This window comes from Mobula birostris, chromosome 22, assembly GCF_030028105.1.
Source record: "Mobula birostris isolate sMobBir1 chromosome 22, sMobBir1.hap1, whole genome shotgun sequence".
NCBI classification, from domain to species: Eukaryota; Metazoa; Chordata; class Chondrichthyes; order Myliobatiformes; family Myliobatidae; genus Mobula; species Mobula birostris.
The window spans coordinates 42,372,570-42,385,345 of NC_092391.1; the positions used below are offsets into that span (position 1 = coordinate 42,372,570).

The following is a 12,776-nucleotide window of genomic DNA, read 5'->3' on the forward strand; positions in this document are numbered from 1 at the left end:
GGCTTTCTTAGATTTGATAGACTGCCAAGATCTCTGGTGTATAATGTCAAGACATGGCTGTACTGATAAGTACTTATGAATACCGAGGCTAATGCATGATAGCATGCGAGCCACAGCACTCAACGATAGAGTCACTGAATCAGAACCGTTCATTGTTAAGACAGGAGCCAAACAGAGATGTATCATTGTGCTCACCCTATTTGCCATCTTTATTGCTGTCATCCTTCACCTCGTTGGCCAAGACCAGCCACAAGGAATCCCAATCATGAACAGAATGGACAGCAGGCTTTTCAACCTCAGCCGGTTCAGGGCCAAGAACAATGTCAGCACCATCACCATCATGGAGCTACAGTACGCAGATGACAACTCTGAAGGAGACCTCCAATGTATCCTGAGTGCCCTTGCCAAGGGACATACAGCCCGAAATCTTGTTTTGAATATAAGAAAGACACAGGTCCTACATCAGCCACTGCTAAATCAGCCATGTATCCAGCCCTCCAGAAAAGATGATATCACTCTTGAAAATGTAGACCACTTTCCCTACCTTGGCAGCATTCTCTCCTCAAAAGCAGACATTGACTCAGAGATCAACTACCCCCCTGCAAGATCAAACAGTCTATGAATCTTTGAAGATCCCAAACTACAGGTCCAAATAAAACTTTTGGTCTATAGAGCGTCGTCCTTCCTACATTACTGTACAGAGCTGAACCTTGGACCACCCACAGTGGACACCTGAAAGCCCTGGAACAATACTATCAAAGAACCTTATGAAGGATTTTGAGGATCAGCTGGAAGGAAGGACACACTAGCACCAGCCTACTGGAGGAGGCCAACAAGAATAGCATCTCCAACAATGATAAAGCAACACCAACTCCATGTCGTTTGGATGCCAAACTCACCTTCTCGACAAACTGATCCTTTACTTCCAGTTGAAGGAAGCCCCTGGTGGGCAAAGAAAATGCTTCAAAGACAACATCAAACCCTGGGAAAAAGACGTCCATATCAGCCTGAAGAAATTCAACACTACATCTAAAAACTGGGAAGACATTGCACTCAATAGATGCAGCTGGAGGAAATCTGTTCCACAGAGAGAGCTGCGCTCCATGACAGCAACCTCCGCTGTGCCGTAGAGGACAAGTGGCAGCTGTAAAAGGAGAAGACTGAACCAAAAGATCCTACCAGTAACCACACCACATACTCTTGCCCACACTACACCAAAATATGTGGATCCTGGATCAGCCTTTACAGCCACCTGAGATCCCATCAATAGGCAAACCCTTAGGAGAACATCTTGATTCGAGTGACCGCACTACTGTAGGTTGCACAAAGTTAGATGAAATTCCTCCTCATCTGTCTTAAATGAGTGACTTCTGAATACAGGATTAATCTGCTCAACCTCTCTCCCTATGTCAGCTCCCCCATTACACAAACTAGCGTGGTACATCTTCTCGGGACTATTTGCAATGTGAACACATTCTTCTTCAAAAACCATAACTGCATGGAGTTACCCAACTGTGGTCTCGCAAGTGCAACATGAGGTTGCAATAAAACTTCTTAATTTATGCCCGATACACCTTGTAATCAAGGCTAACGTTCCAGTGCTTACCAATTACTTGCTGAGCCTCCATGATAACTTTGCTTAAGGACCTCTGGTTTCCTTTGTACCAGAATGTTTTGCAGTCACACTCCCTAATTTGTCTTTCCTTCTTTCTTCCTTATGAAGTGGATATGCTCACATTTTCCCAAATTATACTTCATCTTCTTGCCAACTCACTTCACCTGGCTGTGCCTCTTTCCAGCTCTCAATGTTCTCCTCACAGCTTGCTAAACCACCTTCTTTGTATCAGAAGCAAAGCGTGCTACACTGGACTTGGTCCTTTCATCCAAATGTAGTTGAGACCTCAGCACTGATCTCTGTGGCACAGCAAATGCCAATCAAATGTAACTGATTGACCATCCAAAAATGACTCACTTACACCAACCCCCAATTGTCTCTTCGATAGCGATGCCCTATCCATGCCAATGTATTACTCCCAAAACTGTGACTCACATCTTGTGTGGTGATCTTTCATTTAGCATTTTACAAACGTCTTCCGGAAATTCACTGTAAAGACTCATCCGTGTAGAAAGAATAGGCACAAAGGCCGGAGCTCCTTTAGTACAGTCCCTGGGGTTCTATCACCTGCCTGTCTTGTAGCTGGCAACCCTGCTCCTCCATCTTGGACAGAGAACAGTACAGCCCACAATGTCTGTGCTGAACACAATGCTGAATTAAACTAATCCCCCCATTCTCTGTATATTCTAACAGTCTCATAATTAGATTAGATTAGATTCAACTTTATTCTCATTGTGCCCAGTACAGATACGCAGCCAATGAAATGCAGTTAGCATCTAACCAGGAATGCGAAGAATATTGTTATTTACAAAATAACTGCGAATAAAAAGTAAGTGCAACAGCACACAAATATAAAAGTACTGAGACAGTACAATATGGGTGCAATACTGCTTAGCGCTGTGATGTGAGGTTCAGCAGGGTCACAGCCTCAGGGAAGAAGCTCTTCCTGTGCCTGCTGGTGCGGGAGCAGAGGCTCCTTGATAATGCTTTTCACCCTGGCCAGACAGCGTTTATGGTAGATATTCTCAATGATGGGCAATTGGGTGCCAATAATCCGCTGGGCAGTTTTCACCACACGCTGGAGTGCCTTAGATAGATAGATAGATACATTTTATTGATCCCGAGGGAAAGTGGGATTCGTTACAGCCCCACCAACCAAGAATAGAGCATAAATATAGCAACACAAAAACCACAAACAATCAAACAACAATATGCAAACTATGCCAGATGGAAATAAGTCCAGGACCAGCCTATTGGCTCAAGGTGTCTGACCCTCCATGGGTCAGATACGGGACAATTGCAGTCCAATACGGGACAATTGCCATATCACACTGAGATGCAGCTGGTGAGTATGCTCTCAATGGTACAGCGGTAAAAGTCCATTAGTATCCTGGGACAGAGATGAGCTTTCTTGATGCTCTGCAGGAAATAAAGGCACTGTTGCGCCTTTTTGATCAGGATGGAGTACCACGATCATATTTGATTCCACGACTATGCTGGCAGTTCTTTACTGGAACCTACAAATCCATGCAAAAAAACATTGTCTTCTTTAATGGAGACAAGTTTTCCTGCACATCTCCTTTAAAATGTTCCCCTCTCATTGTAAATACATGTCCTCTCATACTCTATATTTTTACCCTGGGAAAAACACTCTAAGTGTCCAACCTATACTGCCTCTCATAATTTTATATACTCCGAAACAATCCAAGTTTGTCCAAGCTCTCCTACCTTGTAATCTAGGTGATATCTTGGTAAACCTGTTCTGCACTCTATCCAAAGGCTTTGCATAATTCCTCTAATGGGGCAAGCCGAACTGGCCACAATATTCCAAGTGTGGCCAAACCAGTTTTATCCAGCTGCAACATGTTTTCCTTACTCTTATATCCAATGCCCCAAACAAGGAAGGCAAGTATGCCATATGCATTCTTTACACCCTATCTACTTGTATGGCCACTTTCAGTGAGCTATATACTTGGACTCCAAGATCCCTCTGTATATCAGTCCTGTTAAGGGTACTGCCACTAACAGCATACTTTCCCCTTACTTCAGATCTTTCAAAGTGCAACATCTCACACTTGCATGGATTAAACTCTGTCTGCCATTTCTCCATCTATATGTGTAACTGGTCCATGTTCTGCTGTCTCCTTTGACTCCCTGCTACATGGTTTCCAACTACACTAATCTTTGCATCGTCAGCAAACTTACTAACCCACCCACCTACATTTTCATCCAAGTCATTTATATATCACAAACAACAGAGTTTCTAGCACTGATCAATGTGGAACACCACTAGTCACAGACCTCCAACCAAAATAACACCTCTCCTCTACTAACTAGATGAGGCCACCCTCAGGGTGGAGAGCAAATCCTATATTCTTTCTGGGTACTATTGGAAAACATTGTAGCACTCTGTTTTCTAAATATTTATTTAAGTGTGCTTTAATTGCACATCAAGTGTTTATTCAGATGTTGACCATGCCTTTACTATGCATTAAGTGTCTGTTATTATGTAGGGATTACTATGGTATTTCACATGTAACCATTGATTCATTAGTTAGAATGAAACCTGTGTACTTTTGACCCCTTGAGAAAAACGAATATAGCCAAGTAAGAGAGATAAGAGTAATTGATTTATTAGCTAGAGTAAAATTTACAGCGATATGCTAATGCTGTTAACCCAGAAGGAGGCCCATAAAAAATGCAGTGTGAAACAGACAGGCGGGCATTCAGTGGCAGACTTACAGAGCCTAGCCCACTGTTTGTCTCAGCTTTGATTTGCAAATTAAAGTTTAAAATTTCTTGAAGAATCTTTGGCACTTCCTTGTCATTTGTAAAACCACGACAGTACCCTCCAATCTGATGGTATGAATATCGATTTCTCTGTCCGGTGAACAAATTTCTCCCCCTCTTCCTCTATTCCTCACTCTGACCTTTTACTTCTTCTCACCTGCCTATTACTTTCCCCGGGTTTCCTCCTCTTTCCCTTTCTCCTATTGTTCATTCTTCTGTTCTATCAGATTCCTTCTTCTCCAGCCCTTGACCTTTCCCACCCTCATGGCTTCACCTATCACCTTCCAGCTAGCCTCTTTCTCCTCCCCCCCACCTTTTAATTCCAACATCTCCCCCTCACCCACCCCTTCCCTCTCAGTCCTGAAGAAGGGTCTTGGCCCCAAACATCAACTATCTATTCATCTCCGTAGATGCTGCCTGGCCTGCTGAGTTCTTCCATTATTTTGTGTGTGTTGCTTTGGATTTCCAGCATCTTCAGACCTTCTCGTGTTTGTACCCTACTGTTATCCTCAGGTAAGACAAATCTGCATCCTAACTATCAAGTTACCATAGATCCCATGTATCTTAATCTTCTGCGTCGAAGTCTAACCCAGTAAGTGAAAATCAAAACAATTGCAGATGCTTGAAATCTGAAATAAAAACAAAGAACACCAGGCAGATCAGGCAGTATATGTGGAGAATGTTTCAAATTGAAGAGCCTTTGAGTCAATCTAACAGATGGATGACTTACAACAAAAAATGACTGGTTCTGATGCAGAACTGAAGTTGGAGAATTCATTCTTCATGTTAGAGGACTGCACCGTGCTCAGACAGCTGACATCGTATTTTGTTATTGTGCAAGAGGCAGTGGGCAGATAGGCCAGAATGGGAGTGGTAGGTACGGGTGGTCCCTGTGGACTGAATGTAGGTATTCTGCATTGTAGAGAAACAAGACGATGGACTTTGAAAGCAGTACACTGGATTGAAAGAACTGCAAGTAAATTACAGCTTCACTAGGAAGGGTTATAATGATTATTGGATGGTGGAAGGGAAGAGTAAAGAGAAAGCATTTGCATCTCCTGCAGTTGTTTGGGAAAGGCAGTAATGCTGGGGACAGAAGAGCAAATGAGTGAGTTGTAAAGAGAGCCCTCTAGTAGAGCTGAAAGGAAAGAGGAGGGAAGGTATGACTGGTGTAGAACCTCACTGAAGCTGGTGCAATTGCATTCTCAATATGTCGAATGGGAGACCGGTGGGGTGGAAGGTGTGGACTCGGATCTGTTTAGGAGAAGGGGGTGTGAGCAGGGGTGGGGAACAGGTGAGTTTCAGCCAAGGACTCTTCAATCCTCTACTTCCTCAGGAAGCTAAAGAAATTAGGCACGTCCTCTTTGGCTCTTACTAATGCACCATAGAAAGTATCTTGTACAGCTCGGTGTGGCAACTACCCTGCATGAGACAAGGAGAAACTGCAGAGAGTTATGGACACAGCTCAGCACATCATAAGAACCAACCTCCGTTCCTCTCTATGGACTCTGTCTATACTTCTCACTGCTTCGGTTATGCAGCCAGCAAAACCCAGGACCCCAACCAGCCCAGACATTCTCTCTTCTTCGCTCTCTCATCGAGCAGAACATACAAATGCCTGAAAGCACATAAAACCATACTCAGGAACAACTTCTGTCTCACTGTTCAGACTCCTGAAAGGACCTCTTGTATGACAAGATGGACTCTTTGTCGCGGTCCGGTCCGTGAAGTCTGCATTCCGGTTCACAGTCCGGTCCATCGATTCCTTATTCCGGGTTTGCCTGTTTTCCCTTGTTCCATTGGGTGCCTTAATTGAGACACCTGATTCTCGTTTTGGGCCAGCACATAAATAGCTCTCAAACGAAGGATTCCCTGATGGACTGTTTCCTTCCCCTTCCTTCTAAAGCCTCGCCTACATCCCTGTCAAGTTCAACAGCTGGAGTAAGACCGGAGCCCTACCACACCAAGATAAGGAACTGTTGGTTGTTGAGTTTGGAACTATCTCTTTGTGTCCTTGTGTTTAGTGTCCATGTCAAAGAAGAGTCCTGGCCCTATGTCCTGTTCCCAAGGAGGGATCCCAGCTCTGTGTTCTGTGTTCCAAGTTCCAGGTGCCGTGTTCCAGTCCTGTCCAAGTCAAGGCTTTGTGTTCTTGTCCAGTCCAGGAGTCCCTTGGCAGTTTACCTTCGCAGTTCCCTCGGCAAGTGTCCTCAGTGGTCATCCTGGCCCAGCATCCTAGAAAGGGTCCTGGCCCTGTGTCCTAGAAAGGGTCCCAGCCCTGCGTTCCAAGGAGGGGTCCTGGCTCTGTACCCAAGAGCCTAACCAAGCCAAGTCCAAGAGCCGAGCCAAACCTAGTCCAAGAACCTCGTCCTGCCCTGGAGTACCTCGTTCAGTCCACGTCCAAGGCTCTGAGCGTCCGGTCCACGTCCAAGGCTCTGTGTTCCTGTGTTCCAAGACCGAGTCCAGGCACCATGTTCCAGCCCTGTCCAAATCTGAGCTTCGTGTCCTCTTCTAGTTCCAGTGCCTCGCCCAGCCCAGTGCTGGAGATTCCTCGTCCTGTGCCTGGGGTACCTCGTCCTGTCCTGTAGCCACGTCCTGTCCTTGCCAAGATCCGAGTCCAGGCACCATGTTCCAGCCCTGTCCAAATCTGAGCTTCGTGTCCTCTTCTAGTTCCAGTGCCTCGCCCAGCCCAGTGCTGGAGATTCCTCGTCCTGTGCCTGGGGTACCTCGTCCTGTCCTGTAGCCACATCCTGTCCTTGCCAAGAACCTAGTCCCAAGTCCTAGCTTAGACCCAGGTTCCGATTCCAAGTCCAAACCAAGACCTAGGTTCTGGGTCCTTGTCCAGGCTCTGATTCCAGAGTTCCCTGTTCCTAGTCCAGGCTCCTCCTTCCTAGTTTTACGTCCAGATCCCGTTTCCAGTCCAAGTCCTAGCCCAGGCCCTAAATCCTAGTCTCGTCCAGGGCCTGTGTCAATGTCCAGCGTCATTTCTTCTTTACTCACCTTGCCATTTTGATAAACCTAGTCCTGTTCCTAGTACTTCAGTGTCTGTGTCTTGCATTTGGGTCCACTCCCAACACTGCCTTATGACACTCTTAGCCTCAATCTACCTTGTTATGGTCTTGCACTTTTGTTTAGACACTCTGCACTTTCTCAGTGACTTTTACACTTTATTCTGCATTGTTATTGTTTTACCTTATTGTAGATCAAAGCAATGTGTAATGATTTGATCTGTAGGAATAGTATGCAAGACAAGCTTCTCACAGTACCATGGTACCCGTGACAATAATAAACCAATGCCAAGATGAGGGGGGGAACCGTGGTTCAGAGAAGAATGCGGATACCTCAGAAGTGCCAAGACGGAGACCGAAGAATTAGAATGGATTTTTAATGGGAAGAAGTGTAGTCAAGCAAGCCGTGGAAAACTGTGGTGAACATAGTGCCTATTCTGTCCCCTGGGATTTAGAAAGGAAAGGAGCAGGAGATAGACCATATGAAGATGAGAACAGGGTGGAACTTTGCATCACTCAAAGTGGAGCTCTGTATTCGTGCAAGAGACTGCTGCAATGCAGTCAGCAATGTATGGAAGAAGAGCTGGCAGAGTGGGACTCAAACACCATGGGTATGGCATGAGCCCACGAGTTCCCCTTTACTCTCCTTTGACCAGGAGAAAGTGACTGTTGAAAGAGAAGTTGTTCAACGTGAGCACATTTTTAAGATGAGGATGCCAGTGGGCGAGTGAGGCTGCTGCTGAGCATCGATCGGGGTCAGAGAGGGGAAGGTAGGAGAAAATATGCTGGGGGGTGGAATAAGGCCAGAGATAGGGGTCAAAGGAAAGTGAAGGGGCAGAAAGGTCAGGTGGAATATTGGAATTTCTAAAACTGTTGGGAGTTTTTGATCTTTGAAAGAATAAGGTTGCACACCGAATGTGGCAAAGAATAAGGTGGAACTGTGGAGGTGGCAGTTTTACGATGAGCAAGCTGGAGCTGTGGCAGAGAGAGGAACGGAGCATACGTCTGCCAACACATAGCCCAGAGGATGAAATGTAAACAGTGCCTCAGGAAATGCTAGGTATCCGAGATCCTGAGTGGTCCGAACTCTGATGGAAATCTGAGATGAGTTGGAACTGGAGGTATTTGCCGAGGAAAGAGAGGAGATCACAAAACTGAGTTGAACTTCCTGTGGATATGGAAGTCTAGAGAAACCAACAAGGCAGAGACAGATGGAAATCCCACAGGAGGGCAGACAAGAACTTCAAGATTCCTGGTCCAGGAAAAGAATTGGCCATCACCACGGGAATGTTATTGCCTCAGAATGCCCATCTGTAGTATTTTGAAGTATCAGCACCTCAGAGTTGCATAGAGAGATGGACAGGACACAGGGAATCTCTCTGACAGGGCGAAGTTAGGATCAATGATTCCAAACTGAAGCTGCTCACATTTCACACACACTTGCTTTCAGATAGTTATTTAATGAAGTCTCATTGTTCATAACTAAATCTAATATGTTCTATCATCTTGATAGTTTAAGAGCAGACTATTTCAGAAAACATACGTTAACAATTCACTACTCAGGCACAGTTATGAACAGTTCTGGCCATCAGCTCCTCTCATCACTGCACTTAACCTAACCACATTATTGGTCCTGTCAGGAAACTTATTGGTGAATCCCAGCAAAACCAGAACTCTTTTTCAATTCCACCCAGGCCATAATTGCCAGCTTCCAACACACCTCTCCTTATAATTCCACACCTTCTATTCTTTGTTTCATTAAATATCTACCAACTGGAACAGTTACCCCCTATCATACCCTGTTGTACTGGAGCAATGTGGAACCTCATCATTTATTGAGCTACTTGGGAAGTATTCTGTGGAAATGTAAGTGTTCTTTCCTTAGTTGCACCACGAGTGACGCAGTAAATCTCTGTCTCCCAGTTCCAGTGATCCTGGTTCAATTCAGACCTCAGACTTCTGGAGTATTTCTGTATGGAGTCTGCAGTCCTTTCTACACCGGTTTGCGAGCTGAGCGTTTCATTGTCCACAGTCTTCGGCCCTAGAGCGTGTACACGACTTCCATGAAGAGGAAAATGGATCTCCCAGTGAACTGGTATTGACCGGACGGGCTGAATAGCCTTAGAAATATTGAGCGGGTGAGCTCGGTATGTTATTGATTAAGCATATCATTCGAGTAGAAGGAGGTGGTTGCATTTCATGTGGTGCGAGACAAGTGACGGGGACGGGACACTGTCCTGAAGAAGCGGAGCCCAGAGACAGGGTGATGTCCCGAGGAAGCGGTGACTTGAGGAGGGGTGGTGGTCCAGGCCAGGGGCTGTCTCTGGACGGAGGGGTGAGGCCAGTTCAGGGGCTCCCGGAGAGGAACGCGGCGCCTCCGACTGCCTGAGGGTGGTGTAAGAAGCGGTGGGAGGGAGCGTCGCCGTCGCCTCTTGGAAACGGCAGCAAACAGAGGGCAGAACGCTATTGCTCCCGCGCCCGGCTGCGGATGCCGGCCGCGCCGCCGCTGCTCCACCGGGATCGGAGCCGGTGGCAGGGGGCCCGCAGCTGGTGGCGGCTGGAACTCGGCCGCCGGAACAGAGCCAGGGCGAGAAGGAGGGCCCATGGATGGCGAAAGGGAGCCCGCGGGCCGGCGAGCCGTCACCGAGTGTCCTATCTGCTACCTGCTCTATGACAACGGCCTCAAGACGCCCCTCCGGCTGCCCTGCGGTCACACCTTCTGCACGGAGTGCCTGGCCCGCGTCTGCGTCTTCAGGAAGGAGAACGAGACCTTCCCCTGCCCTCTGTGCCGGGCCGCAGTCTCCATCCCCCCGGGAGGGGTCCCTCGGCTCAGCACCGACCTGGAGGTGATGCGCGCCCTGCCCCCGGCGCTGCGGAGCGCTCAGCCGGTCTGGCTGGAGGGTTCCCGTCTCTGCTGGCTCAGGGAGGAGGGCGAGAGGGAGAGGGGAACTGGCACCCTGGTCACGCTGCAGCTGTTGCCCCAGCCCACCGCCGATCTCGCCTTCCCGTCCCAGCTGGTGGGGGTCCAGCACGAAGCTTTCTTCTCTCGGTACGGGATCTCCATCAAGGACTGCTACTGCCTCATCCTGGCTATGGTAGCCGGATTCTTCGTTATTTTTGGCATCATCTTCTTTCCCATCCACCTCATCGAAGGAGGACTGTGAAGCACCTTTCTCTTCTGGTTTTGCGGAGGGACACCACCCCTCCGCCCAACAAACTATTGTACAATAAGTTCTGATACACCCTAGATTCATTGCTGGGTGAATTCAGTGCACTGTGTTGGAACCCTATACAACAGAAGACATTGGATCATATGCTCCTTTAGTTAATCACCAAGCTTCAATCCCAGGATAGATACTAATCATCAGAACAGCTATGGAATTTAAATCCAGTTAGTTATCTACAATTATGTGTGGAGCTGGGGAATGCAAGCTAGTTTTGGTTATGAAGGTACAAAAAATGTTGGTTATTGAAATTAAAAAAGAAAATGAGGCGTTGGAGGCTTTCAACAGACCAGGCAGCATCTATAGATAGAGTGACAAATAATGTTTCTCGTATCGGGACCCTTTATCAGTATATTGCTAGTAATTAGTTACTGGTTAATAATTATTAGCTGGTTCACTTGTTCTACAGGGGACGAAATCTGCTCTTCTTCAAGACTGCTGCAGACTTGGAGTCTCGCACAACGTGCCCATGTCTGACGTGGTCTACACAGGGAAATTAGGGGTGGACAGTCTGTGCTGGTGTTGCCAATGATACTTGCATACCATCCCCCCCCCCAAAAAAAAAGAATTATCAACAGGAAAAACAAATTGTTGCAGTGTAGAACCTGACACAGCTTTCCACCCCCTCCCTGTACATTTATCACTCTTTGTGGCCAATCTCCGGTATAAATCGATGATAAGACAGCAACAGAAACTACGTAAACAGAATCTGAGCGAGCAGGTTAAGGGACTCTCTGTCTCCCTAACCACTCAGATTAGTGAAATGAGGAAGTGCAAGCAATGTTGACTGGATACATTCAGGCACCTGTAAAATGAATCCGGTATTGTGTCCAGGTAGCTGTATTTAAGGAAGGATGTCACATATTGGAAGCAATTTAGAAAAGATTTACTAGGCAGGTATTTTTAACGTGGGAGTGAAGTGTGTTGTTCTATGAACGACGTTGGACTTACTTGGCTTGTGAGAAGATCTGACTGAAAGATCCTTAAGGCTCTTGACTAGGTAATAGAAAGTGAAGAGGATGTAGTGGGCAAAGATGCACCTTTTGGGAGAGGATATGATGGTAAATGTTTAAAATTAATGGGTTGCCACTTAAGATAGAGTTAAGGTCGATATTTTTTCCCCTGGTTGAGGGCCTTTGCAATCTCCTGCTTAAAGACAAATGGAAGCATAGTCTTTGAATATTTTTAAGGCAGGAGTAGCTAGGTTGTTGATAAGCGGGAGGGTGAAAGGTTCCCGTGGGCGGGTGGGAATGTGGGTTTGAATATACTGTACAGATTACCCATTATCATTTAATGGTTGACAGTTTGAGAGACTGGGTGGCTACTCCTGCTCCCAATTTGTATATATGTGTGTGTATGCTCTCAGTCATGTTTCTGACTTCAAACTCTATACCTGTACTGTAGAAAATTATTATTTTTATAAATATTAATCAGATAAACATTCTTTAAATATCAGCTGCTTAATTATAGCAGTCCTACGATTTATTAAATATATTGATTAACAAATCCTATAATAGGACCAATGATTTTTGTGCCAAGTTTGCTATAACTATACACAATGGAATCAAGAATTATATTCATAAATTTACATTAAACTTAAATATTATTATGGTGTTTATTTCTATTTTCTCAGTATTATGTGCCGAATTGTATGAAGTGGGTGATCATGGTCTTTGACCGTGATTGTTCTTGGGAAATTTTTCTACAGAAGTGGTTTGCTGTCACCTTCCGGGCAGTGTCTTTACAAGATGGGTGACCGCAGCCATTATCAATACTCTTCAGAGATTAGCATACGCAGAATAATCTGCAGATGCTGGGGTCAAAGCAACACTCACAACACGCTGGAGGAACTCAGCAGGTCGAGCAGCATCCGTGGAAAAGATTGGTCGACGTTTCGGGCCGGAACCCTTCGTCAGGACTGTAGAGGGAAGAGGCAGAGGCCCTATAAAGAAGGTGGGGGGAGGGTGGGAAGGAGAAGGCTGGTAGGTTCCAGGTGAAAAACCAGTAAGGGGAAAGATAAAGGGGTGGGGGAGGGGAGGCAGGGAGGTGATAGGCAGGAAAGGTGAAGAAAGAATAGGGGAAAACACGAGGAGTAGTAGAAGGAGGCGGAACCATGAGGGAGGTGATAGGCAGCTGGGAGAG

General features: G+C 46.3%; 1 protein-coding gene across 1 annotated transcript; it reads left to right on the forward strand.

Annotated features, from left to right (window-relative positions):
• The first annotated feature begins 103 nt into the window (after positions 1 to 103).
• Positions 104 to 12,240, forward strand: LOC140186433 (uncharacterized). Its single transcript, XM_072240704.1, has 2 exons — positions 104 to 351; positions 9,815 to 12,240. Exons 1-2 carry the CDS (start codon positions 104 to 106, stop codon positions 10,572 to 10,574), a joined length of 1,008 nt encoding a protein of 335 aa, XP_072096805.1. The 3' UTR covers positions 10,575 to 12,240.
• Positions 12,241 to 12,776: the final 536 nt, after the last annotated feature.